Source organism: Chionomys nivalis, chromosome 20, assembly GCF_950005125.1.
Source record: "Chionomys nivalis chromosome 20, mChiNiv1.1, whole genome shotgun sequence".
NCBI classification, from domain to species: Eukaryota; Metazoa; Chordata; class Mammalia; order Rodentia; family Cricetidae; genus Chionomys; species Chionomys nivalis.
The window spans coordinates 54,654,218-54,681,442 of NC_080105.1; the positions used below are offsets into that span (position 1 = coordinate 54,654,218).

The window sequence follows — 27,225 nt, forward strand, 5'->3', positions numbered from 1 at the left end:
TTCTCACTAGAGGTTGTGTATCGCTATAATTGAAAATTGTATTTGGTTTTTTCAATCTTTTGCATAAATTATACTAAAGTTTCCCAAAGGGTTGGGATTATAAAATGTTTTTAAACACAGGGTAGATGCACGTTACATCCAAATCTGACAATCTATGTGCTTACGTACAAAGGTAATTTAATTTAAAACCAATTTTGTAGATATTTATAATGATACTGGATAAAATATACAATCCAAATCCTTGTGTGTGGCCTGTGTGTCCCACAGCTAAAATTTAGTACTAATAAGCATGGACATTATGTGAAAATTATGCTAATGAAATATATGCTTCTTTGGTTTTAAATAGGTACACTTTATATTAATGTGGATATTTTTAACACTGATGCTTTTTAAATGCTGGCATAATATTTACTAAAGGAGGTAGGTGAAAGACAGGAATGCACAACTGGTCAAAACATAGAGAACAAGTGTCAGTGGAGAGCTCACCACAGGTGGAACCTGTTTCACAACCATCACAGCAGAAGCAGAAGGGCCAGAGTTGGGGAGGCCTGGCACCAAAGGGCATCCGAACAGGGCAGAAGAGAACCTGCACTCTGAACCCAGGGACCTCGACATTCCAGCACACAGTGGGAAGGGGTTCCTGAGCCTCCACCCCTAACTGAGGAACTATGGACAGGGCATGGCTTGGGGGGAGTCAGTTTTCTTTAAGGCTGCAGCTCCTGGTAGGTTGATCAATCTCCAGTGAACAGCCCACCCCTGGGGGTACAGGAGCAGCACAAATGAGGAGTTGATGGGTGACTGAAAAAAAGAAAAAGAGCACACAAAGTTGGGGTGGTGTGGGGAGCTGGGGGTGGACCTGGAGGAGGACAGTGAATGGGATCAAGGTACATGGATAGAATGCTCATAGAAACCAAGAGGCCATGGGCACTGCTGTTCCCTGACTGCGAGGTGTCTGCAGTCCCTGGCCTCAGGGGGACAAAACTGTGACCCAAAGCCAGCCTTCCTTCCCTCATGTCGTTTGTCATGCACACAGTCCCAGTCACAGGAGAAGTAACTAGCAATCCTCATCGAGAAACTGATAAAGAGCCGGGCAGTGGGGATGCACACCTTTAGTCCCAGCACTTGGAAGGCAGAGACAGGTGGATTTCTGTGAGTTCCAGGACAGCCTGGGCTGTTACACAGACACAAAAATCCTGTCTCAAAAATAAATACACACACATACATATATGACCAAGTCACCAAAGAGAACAGAGAGGGCCACAAGAAACACATCCAAGAACTATGCAGAAGGTGCGTTCTGTGGATGCTGCTTACAGAAAACCGGCCGCGCCCACCTGCTGTGTGAACGCTGCTCCATCCACGTGGGTCTGTGAAGTTGGTGGAAGCCAGGTTCTCAGACAGTACTGAATTCTCTGGTTATGAATGGCAGGCAGGATGCTGACGGTTTTAAAACTTAGTGTGCACGAGACGGCAGGGTGTCGGTACTGCGACAAAGCAACTAAGCTGGTAATTACAGACGTTGTTCTGGGCTGTGCTGTCAGCTGGGGGCAGTGTGAGGCTGGAAAGGGAAATTTTGAACCATATCTATAAAAATGCAGTTATGAATTTTAATGTCCTTGGAAAGTGTTTTGGGCTCCCGACTCAATTGAAGATGAAAGTACACAGCAATGCACTGTGGCCACCACTTCTGGGGGCAACACTGCATATCCTTCTCAGCAAGCACAGTTATGTTCTGGGGAAAAACTATTTCATTTTCTTTCATATACTTTTATTTTCAAAAATTTTTAAAGTGCACATGCATTATTTTTAAAACAAAACAGCAATATTTTAGAGACAACACCATTCAGTTAGATGTAAATTTGACGAAGCTGAATCAGTAGATAAACAAGGTTTATTACTTTACTCGTGAAAGTAACTCCTACATGTCACGTTCAGGCCTCCCTAGGCTGTTGCCAGCTCCTTGGCAAAGGCCCTGTTCTGGTTTGGAGCCCACATCCCATGCATGGATGTGTGATGGCCATAAGGCAGGGGTTCCCAGGAACACAGCGCGGGATTTCCAGCCCTACCCACTGTAGTGAGACAGCATGCCAAGCAAGTTCCTCGGCTTATCTTGTGTTCAGTGAGGAATCATTTGGGCACAGCCACAGAGGTTGTGAAAATATATTTTAAGAAAAATAAATATTCTGCATAACGTATTTACAAGGTTCAACTGTTCTGTCCTTCATCCCAATTACGAGACGACGGAAAACTCGTCAGACAACTAAGGAGCATAACCCTGTTGTTCATGTCAGTTCAGCACAGGACGTGGGGCTGAATATCCACAACTTTTTCTGATCCATATTTAAAAATATACAAAACTGCAAATTGCATTTGCTTGGAAGAGTTTCAAGAAAGAAGTACAAATGGCTTTGTGGTCTCCACTCTCACCAGTGCAGCACGACCGCCAGAGCGTCTTCCGTGTCCTCGCATAGGCACAGCCAGCCACAGACCCTGTCATCTGTGTCACAGAACACTCACACCAACTACAAGACACACAGAAAGCACAAGGGACAACTGTGGACAAGGGTCCAGGGCTGAGGGCACCATTAAAACTTGAAGAGGTCAATGAAGTGCTGAGGGGACACGGGCGTGAAGCAGCTGTCGGGGTCAGCGGCGGTGCAGGGGTGTCCCGAGTCCTGAGGAGAGGAGGAGAGGAGAGGAGAGGAGGGTCAGGACACACCCTTACACTCTCACAGAACTAGCACCTGAATTTTGTTAAGTGGATCCCAGTCCCTTTCAATGCTACACAAATGACTTAGCCGGGAATCAGTACCTGGGTGGCCCCAGGGGAAGGCCAACAACAGGTGGCAATGCTTCATCTCTGTGGTCACCCTGTAAGACCTCTGCCTCCCCCTTCCCACCCCTCCACATCTTGCCTCCCGGTTCCTTCTTCCCTTTGCAGGCTTCTGGGATGGGTGAGTAGTCTCCCCACAGAAAGGATGGGATGCCACAAGCACTGTCCCAAAGGTAGGGGTGCAGAGTTGGTACAATTATTTTAGTAGAAGCAAAGAGAAAATTTAAGATGTGCAGAAAACTGGCACCATCTGGAGAGGCTCAGTGTGGCTGGAGCTGCTGCTCTGGCCTCCAGCAGACCACGCTGAGGTGCGGGATGGTTTGTCAATCACCTTTCTGACATAAGTCTAACTGTGGTTAGCGAGAGCTGAACCTTATCAAAGCTGCCACCCGACAGGGCAAGGACAGTACAAAGATGGACCAGCACACCGCCACAGGAAGTACCTTCAACAACCAAGCAAGTTGGTAGTCCTTGACACCGTGAAGAGCCAGCAAGGGAGCAGCAGAGGGAGGAAAAGGAGAGTCAGGGTTAGACGGAGCAAGGAGTCACCAGGCATCAGGTTTGAAGCATATATTGTGAAAATAACTGAGACACTTGTGAGTAAATCTGATCAATATTATACAGTATGAAAAGACAGCATCGCATTTATACAAGTGACAAAGCCAGGCAGGGCGGCCAGTGCCTTTAATCCCAGCATTTGGGGAGTAGAGGCAGGTTGGTCTTTTTGTGGATTAGAGGTCTATATGAAGAGTTTCAGGACGGCCAGGGCCACAGAGTGAAAAAGTATGTTTCAAAAAATAAATAGAAAGAAAGAAAGAAAGAAAGAAAGAAAGAAAGAAAGAAAGAAAGAAAGAAAGAAAGAAAGAAAGGAAAGAAAGAAAGAAAGAAAGAAAGAAAGAAAGAAAGAAAGAAAGAAAAAGAGAAGGAAGGAAGAAATCCTAAGGTAAGAGAAACCATTCCATTTCCCTTTAAGTTTTCCAAACTGACAATCTGGAAGGCTGTACTACTCTTTTAAAAAAAATGCATAAAGCAGTCTCATATTTCCATGAAAACTATAAGATTCTGGGGGAAGGCCCCTCCTCTCTTTTATTGTTCAGGGTCTGCTCTGTGAGTAACTGTGGAGCCAACTGTGCCAGTGTGAGGCACGCCATCTTCTCTGACAGCTCATGTCTTACAGTCCACGAGTGTCGGCTGTAGCTTCTGTGTGGCCAGCAGCCCGAGCCAGTGGCTGCTCCTGTGCTAACTGGACGGTCCATCTCTGCCCTCACGTGGGGGCAGTTGACAAAGACGGCAATAGAGAGGGTCTGGGAACTCTGCCTAACACTGGTTCTGGTCATCTTGCTTCTACTGCCTTCAGAGACCTCAGGGTCACTGCTAAGTGTCTAGCCCTCTCTTGGCTACTGAAATACCAAGACAAAAAAGGAGCAGAGAAAGGCCAAGTCCCCAGCCTGGCCCCCAGCCCTCTCTCTGGACCCACAGTTTCTGACAGGCTTCCATTGTCAGGAAACCACGTAGTGACGGAGAGATATACATGCGCACACTGAATGGCCTTCTCGGGGTACTGGTAACCAGGCGGGGAACAACCGACTGGGTCTTGAGCAGTAGTTGGAATAATTAACAAGAATCACTCCAGTGTAGTGGACTAGAACTGATGGAAAACCAGCTAGGGAGGAGACACAGGGTCCCCATGGGGACAGGTGGCCACGGTGGAACATGCCAGGTACAAGACAAGGAGCAGCTCTTGTCCATGCCCAGGCCCAGGTGAGGACGACCCATCCTTCTTCACACTCCCAGTAGACTTGAGGTTCCCTTAGTGTCCCAGTTGACAGTGTTTCCCAGGAAGCTGAGGCAGACACCACTAACATGGGGCACCATTTCCAAAGCCACCACACATTTCCATGGGTCAGGCTGCACATTGCCACACCTGCAGCGCACTGGTCGGCTGGGCCTCCCTGACCGCACGCCCATGCCCTCCCCAGGAGGATGCTGTTCTGGAGCGGCATCCTCCGGGATTAAGAAAGGCGGTTCTCCCGACACTTTCACAGGAATGTTGGGAAACAGACCCTCCACGCAGCAGGACCTCTGGAAGGACGGCAGGTGGGGAAGCGGTGCTAATATGAAAGACTTCCTGAAGCCTCAGACATCCTGCCGGGTTGGTGCCACCCTCCACCAACTTGTCTCTCAGAATGGCAAAGACCAGCAGGGGTCTGCCCTTTAATGGCCTGTTCGGACTTTTCATAGCGAGATCACTATGGCAGGAGAGGCCAAGTCTTTGGAAAACCAAGTCATCTTTCAGGTAAAAATAACCAGAACTTAGACATTCCAGGGAAGCTGAGCAGCGTATTCTTACACTGCTCAACAACAGAGATGGTACAGAGAGAGCAAATGTTCTTTGTGTTGTTTTCTTTAGTGGATAGGAAAAGTGTCAAATATTCTTAGATACTAGTCCAAGAAAAAACACCAACTATCTCGTGCAAAAGTCTTCAATCCCATGATCAGTACCTTCCCTCAGCAAGTATCCATACATTTAATATCTCTACAGTATAAAATACTCTCGGGAGGACATGAGAAGCCAGTTTCTAAGTGATGTATTAATTCAGAGAACATTACCAGCCTCACCTGCTCTGACTGACACAGACTGTCCTCAGAGCAGCAGAGAAGGAAGTGTCACCCGCTCTGACTGACACAGACTGTCCTCATCTCAGAGCAGCAGAGATATAGATATGCTATAGCCAGGATCCTACACTCGAGGCTGTCTGTCTGTATGCATAAACTCACCAAGGAACTGAGGACAAACTAAACAAGAACCCTGTTCTCAAGAGAGAGTCTTCTAGAGAGGGAGGAGACTGCCTGCTGCGGAGACAATCATACAACTGGCATTTGTTACTTCTGAGGGAGAAGGGAACAAAGGTGGGGTGGGGGGACAGCCTCTTTAGCTGTCCTGCTGGGGACACCAACAACTACTGCTCAATGCCTGTCATACAGCCCACAGTGACCTCAGCATCTTCATCCCTCTGCTCAGCTCTGAACCATCACAATAAAAGGCTATGCAGTTATTAATGGAGTTTGAACTGAAAAAAATTAAAAATCTGTCAACAATTTGGAGCTTGCCTTGTATCCTATTTGCTAACAAATTTAGATGGGTATGAAGCAAAATCTCTAAGCACATTTCTGCCGCTACCAGGGGGAAAAAGTGACACACAGGGCCCTCCTGTGGCTGAGGGAAACATGCTACTGTAACCAGAGACAAGATGGGCAGGGAGATCTCAAAACAGGCAGTGAGACTGGAGGAAGGGCTCCTGATTTGCTGTTTGGCTATGAAAACTGCTGATAGGGCCATCTGAGTTTCTCACTAAAGGCTAAAGGCTCAGTCTTGTGTGTAAAAATTACAGTCTTGCCAGGCGGTGGTGGCGTGTGCCTTTAATCCCAGCATCGGGAGGCAGAGGCAGAGGCAGAGGCAGGCGGATCTCTGTGAGTTCGAGGCCAGCCTGGTCTACAAGAGCTAGTTCCAGGACAGGCTCCAAAACTACAGAGAAACCTTGTCTCGAAAAAAACAAAGCAAAACAAAACAAAAAAAGAAGAAGAAGAAAAAAAAGAAAGAAAGAAAGAAAAAGAAAAATTACAGTCTTAGGTTTGCACATTTCGTTTGAAGCCTGTGCTTCCTGTGCCCACACTGCCTAACTTAAGAACTCAGCTTTGTGGGAAGAGGCAGGAGGCTGGCCCTGACACTATAAAGAGTGGGCCTGCCTCCCAGGTAGACAAGTGCAGGTTCTTCAGGCTGGACGGGAGCACAAAGCCCCAGTCAGGACCGGATACGCAGGAGCCTTGTCTGCTCCATCAGACCTCCTAGACCTCCATCAGCAGCAAGGACAAGCATGCCCCCCTCAGGAGCTTTTAACAGTGATGGTGTCACAGCACAGACATGCGCTCCTGTGGTTGCCCCAACCCCTCCCCGGGATAGAGGGATGCATTTCCTAATGCTCCCATCACAAGCATTACTTCCCGTTCTTTCCTCACCTTTCTGTTTAAGACACAGACAGACAGTTTGCACTCACGTCCCCAGAGCACACGTGGAACCCTTACCTTCCAGAAGAGAATGCTGCAGTGGCGACAGAAATGGAGGGTGTCCCCATACTGCTCTTTAGTGGGGTAGTACTTCTGCAGGGTGAAGTACATCAGCTTCCACTCGATGTGACCTTTCTCTGAGAGGATCAAGTGCCTACAAAACTGAAACAGAAGACTCTGTTCAGAATATTAGATGATTTCTAAAACAAGCATTAAGTATTATATATATACGTATCATATATATATGGCAGAGCAATATATGAAGCACTTTATCATCTGATATTAAACTCACTTGGATTCAGAAGCAACTTCACTATACGCTAGTACTATCAAGTCTCTGCATATGGAATATATATCCTCCCAAGATGACTGGAGCACCAAGGACCTGGATGGGATCAGGCAACTTGACTCAAGGCATTGGAGCACCAGGGAGCTGGATGGGACCAGCCGACCTGACTCAAGGGCACTGCACCACACACACACCTGCTTCTCTGCAAAGTGGTACTGACAGAGTTTCTTCCACAGCCGCCTGTCTTCACTGAGCATGTACAGGGTTGGTGTCACCTGGCCCAGGGTGACAATATCCCAGCCGTCTGAGAAACGGTACAGGATGTTGTTCAGCATGTGCAAGGGCAGGTCACTGAGCGTGAGGCCAGAGTTCACCTGCTAAAAGGAAACACAACAGCGTCAAACAGGAGAGAACACAGCGGCTTCCTTACACAAGAAACAATGGCCATGCTAGGCCGACACCTTCGGTGTGACTACAGGAAAGAAGTCTGTCCTGTAACGCTCACTTCAGTGTTACCCCACTACTGTGATTGGTGGTCTCAGAGGGCTGGCACGTGCAGTTTCGTGCTCATGAAGGTGAACCCTTGGACATAGTCCAGCTCTGTCCTAACTAGACGAACACCCAGGAAATGCGGCTCTGCAATGCGGACGGTGGCTGACGGCAGCCATGCTTTATGACAGCAATGGAAACAAGGGTCATGGAGTGGGCCACCACGCTGCATCCCGCGACAGGCATGGTGTCTACAAGGTCCTCCGGCTTTATTTTCACCAACATACATTTATTTATTTCCTTTCTTTCTTTTCTTTTCGTTTCTTTTTGGTTTTTCAAGACAGGGTTTCTCTGTAGCTTTGGAGCCTGTCCTGGAACTAGTTCTTGTAGACCAGGCTGATCTTGAACTCAGAGATCCGCCTGCCAGTGCTGGGATTAAACACATGCACCACCACTGCCCGACTATTTGCATTCACCTTTAAATCTGAATTTTCTCTTCATTGGCAGTTTAACATATATTTATGATACATAATGCGGTGTCTGATTAACATAAATAAACAAGCTTCTGTATCTCAAAAGAAAGTAGAGATGGAAAGAACACCCAACATGGAAGAGACTGCCTGCCAGCTATTCATCTGACAGGGGTTAATTTACAAATGCTAGGAAATCACAGGACTCAACGATGAAGGACCCCAATAGATCCTATTTAAAAACGGATGAATTAATAATAGCATGTCTCAAGAGGATACACAAATAGTCAACAAGTATATGCAAACACTCAAAATTACTAATCATCGGAGAAATGCCAATCAAAATCATAATGAGGCACCTGCCCACACCAGTTAAAGTGGCAATTTTTAAAACAGCAAAATAAATGCTGGTGACGAAGAGAAAGGGGAACTCTCATAGACTGTTGATACAAATGTAAATTACCAAAGAGAAGAGCAGCCCTGAGGTTCCTGAAAAAAATACAAACAGAATTACCATATGACCCAGCAAGGCTGATAATGCATATACATCCAAAGGAACTGAAATCACTGTTTAAGGAGCAGGACTCACAGTAACTGAGACATGGAATCACCCTAGTGTCCACTGACACATGACTTATACACACACACACACACACACACACATATGGAAAACACGTTATATGTCACCCTGCAACAAAACTAATGAAACACTGTCATCTTTAGCAATGAGGATGGAACCATAGGTTATGCAAAAGAAGTCAAAAATAGTAAGACAAAATCATGTTCTAAATTACATGTAGAAATGAAAAGGCAGAAGCCAGGTGGTGGCGCACGCCTTTAATCCCAGCAGTTGGGAGGCAGAGGCAGGTGGATATCTGTGAGTTCGAGACCAGCCTGGTCTACAAGAGCTAGTTCCGGGACAGACGCCAAAGCTATGGGAAAACCCTGTCTCGAAAAACCAAAGAAAAGAAAAGAATAGGTGGATCTCAGTAAAGAAGTAGACAGAGAAGAGGGTCGAGAATATACGGCTAATGGGTCCAGGAAGACAGCTGGAAAGGAGGGGGAACTTTTATTGCTCGTAGCACAGTGGTATATAACTATGGTTGACAACAGTTCATCGACAACCTCAGAGAACAGGCAAATGTCTGAGGTCATGGTCACCGAGGCCCTTACATCACAGACATGTAAAGTATCACACAGCCCCTCTTAAGTACCTATGATTACTGTGTCAATTACCTATGATTACTGTGTCAATTAAAAATAAATTTAACCAGATGTGCTGGCACTCACCTTTAATCCCAGTGCTGTACAGGCAGAGGCAGGCGGATCTCTGTGAGTTCAAAACCAGCTGGTCTACAAAGCCAGACAGAGCTACTAGTAAGATCCTGTCTCAAAAAACAAAAACAAAAACAAGAAAACAAAGAGAAATCTACCTTAGTCATCTGAAGATTCTGCAGCTGCTGCTGCCAGTTGAGAACAGTTTCCAAGCGGCAGATCCAAATGTTGATGTTTCCCACTAACACTGACTTCCCCACCCCTCGAACGAGGATGCAGAGGGTAGAACTCAAGTCCTGGAGAAGGTCTTTGATGAGGCGAGGGTTCTGATGGTCATCAAGAACTGAAACAAATAACAAGCCACAGATTGACAGAGCAAAGACCACTTCTCACAGTGTCCATCAACTGAAGATCCCTTCACACACTGGGATACCACTCAGAGAACTCGAGTGTAGTAGAGAACTAGAGAAGGAAGGAAATTCTGGCCTGCTCCGTGTGGAGGAGCCTTGCAGGAGCCGACCTGGAAGGAGCCAACTACAGAAGGATGAACAGTATAATCCACATGCAGCAAGTCTCTAGAGTCTGCAGACGAAGACGCAGTGATGGGACCGAGGATGCGGCTGGCAAGTGGGGAGCTTGTGTTTGAGGGGTGCAGAGTGTTAGGGCAGCAGCTCTAGAGACGGCAGTTACAGCTGCACAATGGATAAGCACATAGTGCCTTGAACAGTGTACTGAGAATCAATGAAAATGATAAATTGTATGTCATATATATTTTTATCACATTAAAAACTAAGGATCTAATTTCATGGCAATTTAAGAGGCATAATTTTTTAGACATCAGAACTATTAAGAGTTTTAAAAGTTTTTTGCTTTGTTTTTTGTTTTTCAAGACAGGACTTCTCTGTAGCTTTGGAGTCTGGAACTCACTCCATAGACCAGGCTGGCCTTGAACTCACAGGGATTCGCCTGTTTCTGCCTCCCGAGTTCTGGGATTAAAGGCATGCACTACCACCACCCAGCAAGTTTTTAAAGTTTTAAAATCATTTCTGCCTAAATTTTTGGTTGGGTCTACAATTTGAAAGTAGTCAGTGTACAATTTCTCTTGTATTTATGATAAGGAGAATATTTAAAATGGCTTAAATACATGGTCACAAATTACTGGAAGTGTATAAGTAAATTGTATAAAAAGTTCCTTTTTCTAATAGCCACTAATTGGAAAAGTAAGTTTATTAAATTAAAAGGAAAATTATGACTCATGTGGTACATAAGTCAAAAAGCTGCAATCTTACTGATTCTAGAACCCAGCGGTCCAGTGAACCATGACTGACTGGCCATGAAAGAACAAAGTATCTTTGTAGGACTGGGTCTGGGGCAAGCTCTCTCCCTTGAGTACATCTGCACACTCAGCAGCTGGAGGGTCATCTTCTGCCTGCTACCACAGTGTGCACAGTATTATCTGTGAATGTACACACTGTGGAAAGATGATAGGAAAAAGCCCCTCTCCTTGTAACAAATCTCCAGTTAACATTTAGACTTACAATTTCTGGTGTTACTCATGAAATAGTGGCATGGCTATCTTTTGGGGATAACCAATTCCTTTCTGATTTGAATTTTGGATTTGAACACTTGTTCCTTAGCAAAGGATACATGCGTGGTGCTGTAAACCTGTCCAAAAGCCTGTGGCTAAGGAGGCAATTAAGCCCTGGGTAGGGAACCCGCTACTGCTGTTTAGCTAAATGGACACACCAAACTGTTTCCTAATGTTTTGTTTAGAGCCCTTGCCCAGTGCTGCTCTCAGCCTTGGTGGGAGAAGCTTATGCAGTGGGTGGAGTTAGTATAGAGACTCTTTACCAGCCACGGTGATGAGAATATGTGACTAAGTGCTCAAACCTAAATGAAAAGAGCCTAAGACCCCAGAGGATCGGAAAGTATGCTATGAAGAGCTGCCTTCTGGATAAGTGTTCATACCATTGCTATGAACACATGTCATGAACACACAGCAGCTATCCCGGAATAAGCCACGCCCCTGCTATGAACACATGTCATGAACACACAGCAGCTATCCCGGGATAAGCCACGCCCCTGCTATGAACACATGTCATGAACACACAGTAGCTATGGCTACCTACCTAAGGAGGAGGGAGAATGGTTGGGAAGAAGGGGTCAGCAGGTGACTTAGGGTCACTGTTACCAAAGCAACTTGGGGAGGAGAGGGTTCATTTATGCTTACATCTCTAAGGTCACACCCATCACTGAAGGAAGTCAGAGCAGGAACTCAGAGCAGGAACTTGGAGACAGGAGCTGATGCAGAGGCCATGGAGAGGTGCTGCTTATGGGCTTGCTCTCCATGGCTTTTGTTCCCCATGGCTTATTCAGTCTACTTTCTTATAGAACCCAGGACCACCAGTCCAAGGATTGCACCATCCACAATGGGCTCCCCCATCAATTGCTAATTAAGAAAATGCCCTGTAGGCTGTGTACAGCTTGCTTTTTCTCAGTTGAGGTTCCCCCCTCTCAGATGACTGACATAAAACCCTAGAGCACAGCAGAGGTGGGAGAAGGTAACAGAAGCAAATACAACCCAACACAACATGACCTGTCAAAACTGCTATACAATAGAAAGCAGTGATGGCTTCCCAACCCTATGAACACACTGCACTAAAAACTACGGAGCTTTGTAAACGGCCTAGTTGTAAACTATGTGACTTATTTATCAATAAATATTTTATTTAAAAAATACAACAAACGTTGAGAAATAACCTTACCCTTTTGGACAATCTTATCCAAAATGTTGAAGTAGTTCTTCTGCGCCACTCCGCTCAGGGAGGTTAACTGGGACTTGGCAATCAGCTGCAGCAGCTTCAAGATAAGAAGGGAAAGGCTAAGCTGTGAGTCCGTTTCCGACGGAAACACCACGGTCACATACTGGAGCAGTGTGAAATGGGCTGACGTGTGGCGCTAGATAGGCTGGCTGCAGGAGGACCACCTGAGCTGAGGGGACCTTACTTTATCTGGCTGCTGAGGATGGAGCCAGCCTGCTTTCCACTCCGCACAAGAATTTCCACAGGCCGGCTGCAGGCCAGTGAGATGACTAAACACTCAGCCTTCTAACCTCCACCTTACCCCAACAGGGAGCAGTGGAGCATCCTGGTCACCAATAGACTTTCCTCATCCTCCTTCAGGCTCTGATCCACTGTCTAAAGCTGACAGACAGTCAAGAAATCAACAGGCCCTTCCTTCCGTATAGAAATTTAAAAAGATCACATGTAATCTCTTAAAACACAATTCAAACACAGTGTAGAAAACCTAGGAACCAAGAGCGATCGCTGTACTGGAATCTAAGCGATACCAGCCTTGCTGATAAAGAAATGGATCTCATCCTGACGCCTGGCCTCCCCCAGCCCTGCTACAGACTGACCCCTGTTGGCACTGCTGAGGACAGTGTCCCTCCATGCCTCTTGTTCCTCTCAGTTTGGTTTATATTTTCCTCTGTATCTTCCCCATCCTTCCATTCCCAACTGCAGATCTCTACATCCGGGTACTAACTGTGTATAACCTGGAGTTCGGCTGTGCTCTTTGACCCAACAGAGAAGCATTTACTGACATAATAAAGATTTGGTCTTAATTCTGACATGTTTTTATAACTAAAAAACGACAACATAACTCCTCACTCTTTCCCCATAGTTCCTTCAGAACTTAGTTGGGCTTACATTCCTCCGCCCTGATACTTTTGTAACTGGGGCTCTACATCACTCTCTCACCCTCTCAGGCCTCAGAGGAAACATCCATCTGTCAGTGGCCTGTGCGAAGTCATGATAAACCCGCCACCTCCTCTTCTCCCCTCCTTCCCACAGCTCCATTTTAGGGAACAACATTTGCAATTACAGGTAGAGCAGTCAGCTCACAGTCTCTCTTCCAGGCTCCCTGGTACAGCTGGCCACACTACTTCTCTATCCCCAGGGTCTAGGGCACTCAGCCCATTCTGTTTGTCCACCCTGGTCCACAGTTTGCTATCATCTTAGACCAAGACTGAATCATGAAGAAACAAGCTCAACAGACTTGCAATGGACAGCAAGACTGAGCCATGACGAAGGCGCTCATCAATGAAAACCCCAGGACCAAACGGCTTCGCTGCTGAATTCTACCAAACATTTAGAGAACCCATTTCTTCTCAAAGTATTCCAAGAAGGGGAAGGAATTCTTCTCAATGCACACCATGGGGCTGGCGGTCTCAATACCAAGAGCAAATCAGGACACCGCAACGAACCATGACAGGACAAAATCCACGATTTGAAAAACACAAACAAAAAGCAGATGCTAAAATCTGTTCGCATGCCCAATTCCAGGAAACAGAAACCAACTGCACATCAAGACAACTCATCATGGGGGCTGGAGAGATGGCTCAGCAGTTAAGAGCATTGCCTGCTCTTCCAAAGGTCCTGAGTTCAATTCCCAGCAACCACATGGTGGCTTGCAACCATCTGTAATGAAGTCTGGTGCCCTCTTCTGGCCTGCAAGCATACACACAGACAGAACATTGTATACATAATAAATAAATAAATAAATATTTAAAAAAAAAAAGATAACTCATCAGCACACGGGAGTTATTTCAAGACAGTTCAATACAGGCCGACACGTGAGCCTTACACGCATCAACAGTGGAGGAAACCGGCCTATCACCTCAAGGAACATGAAAGAGCATTTGCTCAAAACCAACCTGTTATGATAACAAATGCAGAAGGGACAAACAGAGTAAAGTTGGACACAGAAGCAAGCCCAGTGCTGCCACCACGGTGAACAGGAAATGCAGAAGCTCACTGCGCTCTTAAACAAGACACTTCACCTTTCTATTCCAGATAGAGCCTCATCCCTTACGCTGCTTCTGCCAGAGGACTTCATCAGAGCGACAGACTTCACCTAGCCGGCAGGGCTAGGAAAATCATATTTTGGACAAGTGTAAGTACCAACTCCATTAAAAAAGCTTGTTGTTTAGAAACAGAGGAAGTCACTTCTACCTTTGTAAAAAAGATTCTTTACAGAAGTATTTGAGAGCCGGTAGAAACAATTCTGTTAGAACTGGCCTGTGTCTTCCCTGGATGCCAAAGTCAACACCTGAACAAGCCAAAGTGAATCTCGGTTCCATCACCAGAGCAGGGTCACCCAGACAGATGCTCTCAAGAGCTCAGAAAATAGTACCCAATGTCTACAAGAAGAACTGTGACCGCTTCTCCTGCCATCTGCCAGTCGCCTAGAATCCTATCACACATCACACCAGCTGAGGCCAAGAGCAATTCATCTCTGGCCTGTGTCAACACCTTGAAACACCTAGGAGGCATACGGGTCTCTGAGCACCACTGGAAGCAGGGCGTGCAGGTGTGAAGACCCTACTCGTGCATTACGTAAGCAGGGCTAGCAGGTGTGAAGACCCTACTCATGCGTTACGTAAGCAGGGCTAGCAGGTGTGAAGACCCTACTCATGCGTTACGTAAGCAGGGCGTGCAGGTGTGAAGACCCTACTTTTTACATACAATGCAGAGAAGGGAATGAGCCACAACAGCAAACTCTATACAACAATGATCTTTTCCTTCTGAATGTATCCCAAAACAGAAACTTCTGACAAATATCAGTAACGCAGCAAGACTCTTGTGGATCTCTACTTAAAGCAGAATTCCTCTTGTCTGTTAGCCAGTTGTTCCTTTGTATCTAACAAGGCTCATTCTAAGAGAATGCGTGCAGTAGAAAACGCAGAGGGAGTCACTGGGGTCCTCCTAAGCTCAACTGTCTGAGGTGTTCCCCAGAAAGAGGCTCTGGAACATCCCCGTTCCCATGACCTCTGGGCAGGAAGGTCTCACCAATCCTGAGACTTGCAACTGAGACCTCGGTGCTGCAAGCCCCACGTCTTCTCCCGCACTTGCCCCTTTCCTTCTCACAGGAAACAGGAGAACTTTCATGCAGCAGTCACAGCACCACGCCTGCCTCACATCTGGAACCCGCAGGACAGTTATTCAACAGAACGCTGTTTCTGAAACAGCCACTTACTTTGACCACGTAGGTGAACCTCCTGATATCCTGGATTGCACTTGAGAAGTCTAGCCGGTTGAAGGCTTCTCCCAGGGTACAGTAGCCATGCCTCTAGAAAAAAAGACAAGCAGTGAGCTCAACCAGCCAAGTAAAATGGGCTAACAGGTAATACCGGCTAGGGAGCATAGATGGCACTGTACTGGTTCTAAAGATTTACATCAGATATAAATGAGAATAAGGTACAATTGTGTGCAACTGGGACGCAAGGCACTGACACTTTCTCACACTGCTGGTATAACGACAAAGAGAAGTTCAAGAAACACCATTCTGCTTTCTGCCTCTGGGGACAAGGTGGGGTGAACACGAGGCCGCAGGATGCAGGTGTTGGACACCAGCGGTGTGTCTCCACAGGGAGTTCTGACAGCCCTGGGGGAAGTGTGCTCAACCACCAACAAGTAGCCTTAGAGGGGCAGCTCTGAGAAACAGCTATGCGGATGCCTGAGGGTCCATGACCCAAGTCTGACAACGGCTGGTTTCCAGACTGGCATCATGGGAGCGAAGCAGCCAAAAAGCCAACTGCTACAATGAGATGCACAGATCTGGGAACCAAAAAGGAGACGTAATTTCTCCTCAGGGTCATAAATATTGCTGCTCTGTCTGAGAGGTCTTCTGTCTTCTGTATCAGTCTGTACAGACTTGAGCTCGGGTCGGGAAGGATCTTCTGCAACTGAAATACCTAAATCTGTGCGTGGATTTTCAGAGTCACGGCGCAGATAAACTAGAAGACAGTAAGGAACCATAAGATTCCTTGTGACAAGTGACTCTGAGTACAAAACAGGTTAGTGGGGCTGCGGAAGAGCAGCAGAGACAGCAATGTCTGCTGGCTCTGTGGGGAAACCACACAACTCTTACAGTCCTAATGTGTACAACCCAGTTACACATTCACACAGAACATCAATACCCATGCTTTCTAAGCATTCGCTACATGTAAAACACCGCTGTGAGCTGTGGGGAAGCAAAGCTTAGAGAGTGTGTACACACACGCACTGAATAAATAAGTGTGGAAAATTAAAAAAAAATAAGGATATCATTAGCATTTCTGGAACACTTAACTAATCCTAACCTCATAATTATGTAATACGAAATTGCACTATTAGTTTCTTTTTCCCAACAGCTGTAAAATAAAGCAAATGCAGATGTTCTAGGTCTATAAAAGGAACTAGGTTTACTTAAAACTAAGTAGAGAAACAAGAAACACAGTGTAGCCAACTGGTTTGTGGGATGACTCAGAAGAGAGCTCTGGTCAGCTCGGAGATCAGAGCAGAGAAAACGTCCACAGTGTCCTGCAGAGCCCACCTGGGTGGTTTCCTAGGAGCCACTATGCATTTTGGAAGGAGGGGCTCATGGGCATCTTAGTCCCCAAATGCACAAGGTAAAGGAAAAACTTCACCCACAGCTGCAGTTCACACTGCCAGAACATGGATCAAACACACAGGGATGTATGCTTGGTTTTAATGAACCCCTGCTGATTTAAAGATGCATGGGGATCAAAAGTACACACACATCCAAACTCATGGACCACACACACTACAAACACCACAATCACACACATGTGTGTGGCACACATAGTCCATGCATAACAGATTACAAACATATCATATACGTAGAACATATTATGTGCATTTATTCCACACACATTACATTAACATGCCATATACCACACACATGCACATATCACATATATGTGATATACTATATATCAAACACATTCCATATATGCTACATATAAAAATATACAACATAGCACTCACAGGTACACAGCATATGTCATCTATATATGCATACACCATACATATGCACATATCATACATATCCATATTACACAAACACCACACAGATTATAGAACACAAACATACTACATGCACTATATACCACAAATACATCTAACACCACACATGCTTATACCACACATACCCAGTGCACAGTCATGCACATATCAATGAATACATACATTTACATGCACAGAATTATAGCCACTGACTCAAAAAGCTGTCACATACATATTCATCTGTTCAAATGAGAGTTATAGACTCACTATAGCGTTACTAAAGAACTAAACTAATGGACATATTCAGCAGAAACAATACAGTGCACACTCTTCTAAAGCATACTTACTTCTTTTGTGCTTTCTTTATGAACATAGATCCATTTTTCACGATAAAAACCTAAAACAAAGACGAAAGGTCCTTGAAATCTGGCAAATCCTTTCAACCTTAAGATGTTGAGGAAACTGGAAGGCAAGACAGACTAGCAAGATGACCTCACTGCTCCAGCCAAGAGGTGCTTCTGCTTGGTGAGTGTAAGCAGTACGCTTTGTTCCCTAACATCACCTTGTTGGGGACTGCAGACCACCAGACACTGAATTTCCTGTAAACAATTTGTTTTCCTCTGCTCTGTGCAGCCTGCAGCTGCTCTGACCACAAGACCCTAAACGGCAGGGGAGTGGTTTCTGGTGGACCTGCAGCTGAAAGATCCCGAGAGCTGGGGCATGGCCAGAACCCTATATATGCTGACAATAAAGGAAGCATTCTTGTTTCAAGGATGACCCGTGTCTCTGTGTGTTTAAATCTCCAGGCCCCTTTCCCAGCTCATGAATCATAGTAGCGCGTAGCACATAGAGTGAAGGGCAGGCGCTACATTCCCTAACTGCTCAGACACCTCTACGTGAAAAAAAAATTAATAGTAACACATCTTATGAACTTAGAAGAAAAGTGTTACATCAAATATACATGCTTATAAAATTCTGTAATATTATCTCTATATCATTACACACCTAACAGAAGGTTCTGGTCTTTTATTAGCTGTATGGCCACACGTGGCACACATAACTAAGATCATGAAGCCTCTCCTTGTGTCTGCCTTCTTCACATCCTAGCAGGTATTCACAGCATGGGCCAAGGTGGGCAGACTCCTCACGCCCTCCACCCCTCGTCCTAGCTCTGCCCACTTCTGCCTCCTGTCCACATTCCCCAGTAGCCCCATATCTAAACCAACCCTCCTAGGGGCCTTTCTGTCTAGGAGGAGCTCAGTTGGGGGCAGCATCCTCAGATGCAGAGGCGTGCTTCAGGCCGCCATCTTTGATTGTCTAGACCTTACCAACAGCGAGCTGAGTGACAGGCAGTCTGCCTACCAGAGAGACGGGCAGCACTGGGCGCAGAGCTTGTCCGCATACCTCCATCACCCTCGTTAGAGAGCACTGTCAAGCAATCCATTATGGCAACACCAATATCCCACAAATAAATTGATAAAACCAACGAAAGCACTCTTACTGTGAGCGGCTGTGTCGTTTCCGAAATGCTCCTTCTTCCTCTTCTTGGCTGCATACTCACACTCGTTGTTGAATATTTCTTCTTCGCCATTGTTTAAGATACTGAAATAAAGATAGTTCATTAAACTGGGCGGTGGTAGCTCACACCTTTAATCCCAGCACTTGGGAGGCAGAGGCAGGAGGATCTCTATGAGTTCGAGGCCAGCCTGGTCTACAAGAGCTAGTTCCAGGACAGGCTCCAAAGCTACAGAGAAACCCTGTCTCAGAAAACAAAACTAAACAAATGAACAACAACAACAAAAAAAAAAAAACCCAAACAGTTCATTAAAGCAAGTTTTTCACGGAGAACTTCATTTAGCTTTTCTTTGGTAAGAAAGTAAGTATTCACTTGGTAATCTGGGGATCAAAATAAAGACCCTGGTAAATCCTGGTGAGGACTGGCTACACTTCAGGGAGGCAGGAACTGGACACTCAAGGGTAATAGCTACATTCTCTTTTCATTCTGAAGGAACTAAGATTTATTCTTTCTTTTAAAAACGTTCCTCCAACCAAAAGCTACGGAGAAACCCTGTCTCGAAAATCCAAAAAAAAAATAAATAAAAATAAAAAATAAAAACGCTCCTCTAGAGACCAGCCATGCTTTAGACTTTCCAAACATCAAAACAGTTTAAAGCCTGAACATTATAAACAAAACCACAAAAGCACTGAACCCTAGTAGCAATATGACTGCGGGACCGAAACTTGCTGTGCCCTCATCAAAGCTGAGCAAACATAACGCTCCTGTTTTCACCTACATTTTCCTGATGCTTGGCTCTAGCTCACTCTTGCTGCACTGTGCATTTTCTTAATAAGCTTCTATCAAATACGCTGAGGAACCAGCAAGTAAAAGCTATGTTTGTGATATTTAAACACATTTAAAGTACTTTAGTTTTTTTTTCATTTTTATGAGACAAGGAAATCAAATCAAGCAATAGCAGCTCAAATATATTTTCTTTCTTTTTTTTTTCTCTTTGTAATAAAAACTATTCCAGCCTGATCTACAGAGTTGAGTTCCAGACAGCCAGGGCTACACAGAGACACCCTGTCTCAAAACAAATCAAACAAAGACAGAAAGAAAAGAGACAGAAAGAAAGAAAAGAAAAAAGAGGAGAGAAAAAAAAGAAAAGACAGACAGAAAGAAAGAAAAGAAAAAGTATAAAAAGCAATCCACAACCTAAACACTAAATATGCTTTTGTTTGTTGGGTTTTTGTTTGGTTGGTTTCTGGGCACACTTAAAAGCTAGTTTTCAGCCTGAGAGCAAGGAAGAAAGTACTGTGGAGACAAGCTGGTTGGGTGGAGCCATATGGGAACCATACTCAAAACCAAGGATCTAAAATTGCTTATTTCCCCATCATTGATTTTATTAAAGGGTTTTGAATTTTAATTTACTCATTTTTTATTTTATGTGCATTAGTGCTTTGCCATGGGTGTCGAGGCCCCTGGAACTGGAGTTACAGACACCTGTGAGCTGCCATGTGGGTGCTGTGAGTTGAACCCAGGGCCTCTGGAAGAGCAGTTAGCGCTCTTAACGGCTGAGCCATCTCTCCAGCTCTCCATCACTGTCCTTTGATGAGAAAATTGTGTAAAAATCGCTTTTATCTGCCACCAGCATGCACTTTTCATAAAGGAACTGAGTTTGCCTCAGAAGTCGGCTCACAGCTGGCACAAACAGCACAGACACTGCAGTAAGTCCTCCAGGCAGCCAGAGGGCATCCAAATCTCACAACTGCATCCTCTCACAGGCACCTAACGACCGAACACAGATCCCTGACTCTTACAATCCCATAGTCACTCTTATCCACTAGATGGAGACACTTCTGAATCAGAAAAAGCTTTAGCTAAAATCACAAACTTATCACAGGAAAAATGATCTGCCTATACCTCCTGCCTAGGTACTGGTCATTTACCTTCTTATTAAACCAATCACAATGACACATCTTTACACAGTGTAATCAAATACCTCACAACAGCAAATTATTAAGGTAGGAAGGTCATACTTTGGGGTAATAAATTTTATACCACCAGATATACAAAAATGTAAAACTGACGGGAAAAAAATGCTTACAGGATTAAAATTTAACATGTGCGAATTTAATAAAAGCATTAATAGTGTACAAACCTTTCCGTGTTTCATGCAAATAAACTTAGTCAACTGCATTTCAGAGCAAGCATTTCCTATTTTATGGCCTTTGGTCTTATGAGCAATACAAATATCCCGTATCCTGCTTGAAAAACAAAAGAATCTTCTATAATAAATCCCCCAAAGAAGAGGCAGAGAACTTCAATTTGTGCAAGAAAGAAACGTAAACCTGGCTAAGAAAATGTGTGCAACCTCATTAATTCTTAGGGAAATGCAAGCAAAAACCGCCCTGATACTTCACCCTCCTCAACATGGCTGCCATCCAAAAGTGCAGGAAGTAAGTGTTGGTGAGGGGTAGAAAACGAGGGCCTTCATGCACTGGTGGTGGAAATATAAAATGGCGCAGCCAGCGAGGAAGGGAGTAGTAAACCCTTAAATACTGAGCCGATTACCGCCTGAGCAGAAGGAACTGAAAGCGGGCCTAAAGAGACGCCCACGCTCCTGCATCCGCGACAGCCCAGTCACAACAGTGACATGCCTAGGCAATCCCCACGCTTATCAACAACTGCACACATAAACAAAACACAACCAATCCAGACAACAAAAGTCAGGCTTAAAAAACTAATGGGTTTTACCAGTACATGCTGAATGCACACAGATCTGAGGACATTATTATAAAAGAGATAATCTCGACACAAAAGGGCAAACAGAGATCACAAGTGGTATTAAGAGTTTGAGGACAGCGATGGAGTTAATATTTACTGGGGACAAGGCATGCAGGTATGTTTCAGATGCAAGCCTGGTGCTGGAGAGATGGCTCAGTGGCTAAGAGCACTTGCTATGCACGCACCCATGTGAAAGCCCGGTATGGCTGGATGTCCCTTGTCCCTGTAATCACAACTGCTGATGGAGACAGGCATACACAGAAGTCCAGACAGCAGGCCTAGCCAATTCGTGAGCACAACTGTAAGCGACAGAGCTCTGCAGTGACCCTGATAACCTCACTGAGACGCACATGCTGTGGCTGAGGGTGTACCGGTTACTCTCGCTTCGGAGCTCTTGGCTACAGGAATCACATCTTTTCCACCCATCCTCAGTTTTAATCCAGCTCCATCCAGGAGATCTCCAGTCCTGACCCAGAAATGGCATAATTCTCCTGTTAAAAAAATATAGTTTACATTAAAAGTACATATACACATAATGAACACAAATTTCTTCTGGCTGGGTGGTGGTGATGCACTCGGGAGCCAGAGGCAGGCGGATCTCTGAGTTTGAGGCCAGCCTGGTCTACAAGGTGAGTTCCAGGACAGCCAGGGCTACACAAAGAGACCCTGTCACAAAAAAAAAAAAAAAAAAAAGGAAAACAAAACAAACATAAATTTCTTCTCATACGGAACCAATTTTATTTAACATGTAAATTACGTGTATCACTTACTGCTGGCTAGTCACAGTAACAACACAGTGACGATTATATAGCACTCTGGTTGTACTAAAGCGGTAACTAGGTTAAGCATAGGTGGGTCTTACTGCGCTCTGGCTGTACTAAAGTGAGAACCAGGTTAGCACGATAATGTGTGGTGAAAGGTTTACCCCAGACGACACCTGCGTTTGAATCAGAAGCAAGCAAGCTGAGGAATATCACCCCAGCTTTCTCCCACCTCCCACCCGTTCCAGAAGTAGAAGGCGACGTAACTGAGCCACAGTCCCACCTGACTCCAGAGAGACCACTGTGGGTGAAAGCACAGAAAATGAAAATCGAATATGGTCGGCAAAGATGGGGAGGATGATGACCGGATGAAGAAAAGGGTTGGGCTTCGTCCCAAGAACAACCAGGAGGCAAACGATTTGATCAGACTTTGGCATTACAGGGCGTACAGGCAGTGGACCTTCAGAGGACTGGAGGTGCAGCCACAGCCGCACTGAAGCCAGAAGGCAAAATGCTGCCATGCAGGTGGTGCCGGCAACCAAACCTGGGTCTTTGGCGAGAGCAGCGAGTACTCTTAGCACGGAGCAAGCGCGAAGGAGGTACGCAGCAGCACAGCAGTGTTGGGAGGGGCAAGGGAAGGGATGCTGGGTCCAAAGGTGAGTCTCACACACAGCAAATGCTAAGAACAGATATTCGTGTTTACAAAGTCAAGCTGCCACCTCCTACAAAGGCTCCATGCGAACAGCTCCCTTCTGACCTCTCCACCCCATGAACCAGTCTCTGCCACCGTCCAGTATCTGAAATTACTTATGTACTCAACATTAATTTTCCTCCAAGATAATCACAATGTCTTATTCTGTTATAGTCCCATTGCCCATTATCTAGAAAGATAACTTTCTAGGGTCTGTAGCGTAAAATTAAAAGGGAGAACAAGAAAAGGAAAGTAACTCCTGAGCTTACAGTTCCTCATCCATGTCTTATGTAGACCCGTGTCCTCAGCTAACAAATGTCTTATGCTTCATAAGATGCAAACCCTGCACTAACCTAGGAAGCCACTCCCTGTTAGAATATTTATTTATCTTTTAGCTTAAAAAAATTTAATAGCATTTATAAGAAGAGCCATTGAGGCATTTCTCATTACGTTTTGGTTGTCAACTCTATGCATATTGTGACTCACTGGCCAAACTATTTGGTGAGAAAATAGTTTGGTATAATATAAATAACCCTTTCAAGCTGAGTCTCGGTAGCAAGTAAACCACAGAAATACAAAAATAAAACCCTTATGTCCCAGATTTTACAACCTAGAGGAAAATGTTTGTTTCAAGATTTATTTCAGACTTGACAGGGCAATCTTGGGATCTCTGTCTTAGTTCACTGTTCCAGAATCTACATAGCTCATAAACTAAGGCACAGGTTCTAGAAGTGATTTATCGGTAAAAAGCAACAACGGGCCACTAGGATATAGGTCAGTAGTACAGCACCTGCCTAGCGCTCATGAGGCCCTGGGTTCAGTCCCAAGCACCACTTTAAAACAAAAGTCACTGGGGCTAGGCATAGCAGCATATACCTGTCCACCTATCCGCCTGTCCAACTGTCTGCCTGTAATCATAGCACTCGAGTATCTGAGGTAAGAATTCAAGACCAACCTGGGCTCCAGAGCAAAACCCTTCTCATAAAACAGAAGACAAGCTGCAGTTTAAAAGGTCATATATAATTAAATTCAATGTGAAGCACCTAGTTTTGTGTACCAGAAGATTTTAAACAATGACAACCCACTTTTGTTTTGTTTTGTATAGCCTTGGCTGTCCTGAAACTCACTCTGTAGATCAGGTGACAACCCACTTTTTACAGGAATTTATCTACTTGGTTAAAAGACATGAATTGCTGGAATTTCATTAATATATTTAAAATTAAAATTACCTTTATCTTGAGACTTTGCAAATGCTAAAGGAAGTCTAGTTTCTTTTCTGTTTTCCGGTAAAACATGTAGGTAGGAAAGGGTTTGTTTCATCCAGGGGCGGCAGGGGAGGAACTCAGCAGAAATCTCAGAAGAATCCTACTTATGGCTTTGCAATGTGTGCCTTGCTAGGCCAGCTGTTTTCAGACAGCCCAGTCCCACCTGCCGAGGGCTGTACAACCCCACAGCACACTGGGCCATCCTACAGCAAGTAGCAACCGAGAAAACAGCCAACCTTGTGGCGTTAATCCTCAGCCGAGGCTCCCTCGTCTCAGGTGTGCCAAGCCGACACCAAGATTAGCCAGCAAATAAAGTAAAAACCATAAATCAGTTCTGAAAATTTAACTTATGAGTAACGTATCAAAGTCTACTCAGCCGTGACACAGCTTGTATAACCTGCACGTATTTTTTAATATATTTACTTTCATTTATGTGTACATGAGTGTCTTCCCTGTATGCACGGAAGTAAGCGCACCGCGTTCTGCAGTCCCCAGTAAAGGTCAGACTGAGGTGTCATTTTCTCTTGTCACTGGAGTTACATACAGTACATACAGTTGGGAGCCGCCATGTGGGTGCTGGGAACCTAACCGGGTCCTCTGCTAGAGCAGCAAGAGCTCTTGACCGCTGGGCCATCCATCCAGTCCCCATGTGCACTAGACTTTAAGCGCGGTAATTGCTAACTAACGCCAGAAAGCACTTGGGTTGTACACCTTTGTCTTTTCTGGGTTTCTATTTCTCGTGGCAAAACACAAAGGTGGGGTACTGCAGGAGAATAGGATGAATTCTTCAAATTCATCTCCTAGCAGAATCTGCTAAGACCAAAGAGCCTGAACTAAGCAAAAAACATGCCTTCTTCTTCTTCAACAAGCACGGGTGTTCCTAATAAATGAAACACCACCAACAAAAACCAGAACTCAGAATGGGCTCGGCACTAACTGAACGAGTCACGCGAATGACACCCAGTTTGGTCCGCACACTAACCTGTAAAGAGGGAAATATCCTCACTTTACAAACTTAATTCTCCATTTCAAGGCTCAGTGATGGAGCACTTGCTTAGCACACCCGAGGCCCCGTGTTCACCCACCATATCACAACAAAAACTATTTTATACATGAGAGTACAGAAGCAAAGAATTCAATAGGGCAGAATTCAAAATTATGGACTCTGATTCCACAGTCCATGCTCTTAGCCACTATATTTACAGGAATCCTAACAGCCTATTAAGACAGATTCCAGGAAATTACAGGTTTGGGTGTTTGTTGTTGTTTGTCTTTTTGTTTTTTTACTTTACATGTGTGATGCTCTATTTGCAAATTACAAGAAAAAATAATTAGACCATACATCAGTTAAACAACAAGAGCATTGAGTGTGTGGCAAGGACACTACAACAAGTCATAACAAAAACAGAAAGGTGAGAAAAGCTTCACTTTAAAGTTTCATCTTAAAATCTGAGAAAGATAATCTCCATTGCTCTTGAGTAAGAATGAATGGATGGTCTGGGGCTGGAGAGATGGATCAGCAGCTAGGAGCACCCGCTAACTGCTCTTATAGAGGACCCCAAGTTTGCCTCCTAGCACTCAAATCAGATGGCTCACAACTGTTTGTAACTCCAGTCCAACAGGTCCGAGGCCTCTGTTCTTCTTGGGCACAGGGAATTAACAATACTGAAACCCTTTTTAAAACAGAATGAATAGTCGTCATGCTAATAAGCATTTAGTTTTGCCGCTGGTCAAGTTTTCTTATAAAATTTTTAAGAAATTTAAATTAAAAGAGCTGGGATCAAATGTGAAGTTTGTAAATGTGAGTAAATTTGATTGTGAAAGATGGTGAACAAACACACAGCATATTTCAGGCCGAATGTCAGAAGTCGGGTTTACCCCCAAGGAGTCTGGGGAGATCATCACAAATGGGGTAGGGACAGCACGCCCCGGAGCAAAGGAAAATGGAAGGAGAACGGTGGGAAATTAAGTCTTGGCGCTGCATGCAGGGCAAAAGGACCTTTCACAGGGACAGCTCTCCAGATGTGCGTTCAGGGGAGTTTGAACAGGCCCAACGATGGAGATGGAACTCCACTGGAAGAGAGGCAGAAATGAGCTGAGGATAAAGACACCAATCTCTTGTGTCTGGCAGCGAAAGCACGCGCAGGCCTGAAGGATGCTGCCCTGCCAGGTGTGCTCGGGAGGAGGCACGAACCGGCAGATGACGGGCCGGCGGGGGCGGGGGGCGGGCGCCTGGACCCCCGGGAGGTGGGCGAGCGCACAGCCTGCACAGGCCAGCGGGCTGCACAGCGGCCAGCGACGCGTGGGCCGGGAGCGCCCCGCCTGACAGCCCCACCCCAGCCCATCCCGAGTCCCTTCTCACCTGCTGGTCCCTTTCCGACGAGGCAGCCACCAACCTCACCGAGCTGCAGCGTCCAATTATTGCCGGAAATCGTCCGTCCGCCTCCCGCCGAGGTACACCGCTGGACGCCCCGCCTCGGGGTGCCGTTGATTGGCCGGGGTCGAGCCACGTGATCGTGTTGCTACCCGAGCTCGGAGACCTCCTGCGCGCGTGCGCAGTGCACTCAAGCCCCACCCACCCATTCTTGTCGCCTGTGGGCCCGTGGTGGGACTTTTTGACTTACCCTGCTGGCGTTGCCCGAGTAGTCTGGCGGAAACCGGTTGGTTAGCCACGGTCTGTGGACGCCCGCTCCGGATCCACAGACCGCCGGCCTGATGCTCGCAGGGACACCGCCCTGTATACACTCAGACCCCTCAACTCCCTACTCCATTTTCCAGCCTGCCTAGCGGAGGCCTGGCTTGGGCTCCCCTCCATCGCCTACATGCCAGTGTCTTCTTGCATGTAGCCCTGGGGCTCAAAGAAGGTCTGACTGACCTACCGCCTAGAATAGCTTTCAATTCCTAGAAAGCTGAAAAGCCCTAGAAAAACAGTGCCAACGGGCGCAATGTTTT

General features: G+C 45.7%; 1 protein-coding gene across 4 annotated transcripts; it reads right to left on the bottom strand.

Annotated features, from left to right (window-relative positions):
• Positions 1 to 1,736: 1,736 nt before the first annotated feature.
• Fbxo25 (F-box protein 25) lies at positions 1,737 to 26,755 on the bottom strand. Of its 4 annotated transcripts, none has more exons than XM_057753129.1 (11): positions 26,636 to 26,755; positions 21,928 to 22,047; positions 18,773 to 18,873; positions 17,619 to 17,668; positions 15,461 to 15,553; positions 12,187 to 12,280; positions 9,580 to 9,764; positions 7,382 to 7,564; positions 6,917 to 7,060; positions 3,277 to 3,303; positions 1,737 to 2,675 (listed from the first exon to the last, which is right to left on the bottom strand). In XM_057753129.1, the coding sequence occupies exons 2-11, from the start codon at positions 22,038 to 22,040 to the stop codon at positions 2,586 to 2,588; spliced, it is 1,080 nt and encodes a 359-aa protein (XP_057609112.1). In that variant the 5' UTR covers positions 22,041 to 22,047; positions 26,636 to 26,755; the 3' UTR covers positions 1,737 to 2,585. The 4 variants fall into 4 exon arrangements, with proteins under 4 accessions (XP_057609112.1, XP_057609111.1, XP_057609110.1 ...); XM_057753128.1 differs by having other exon boundaries at positions 1,738 to 2,675; positions 7,382 to 7,561; positions 21,907 to 22,047; XM_057753127.1 differs by having other exon boundaries at positions 1,738 to 2,675; positions 21,907 to 22,047.
• Between the last annotated feature and the right edge of the window lie 470 nt (positions 26,756 to 27,225).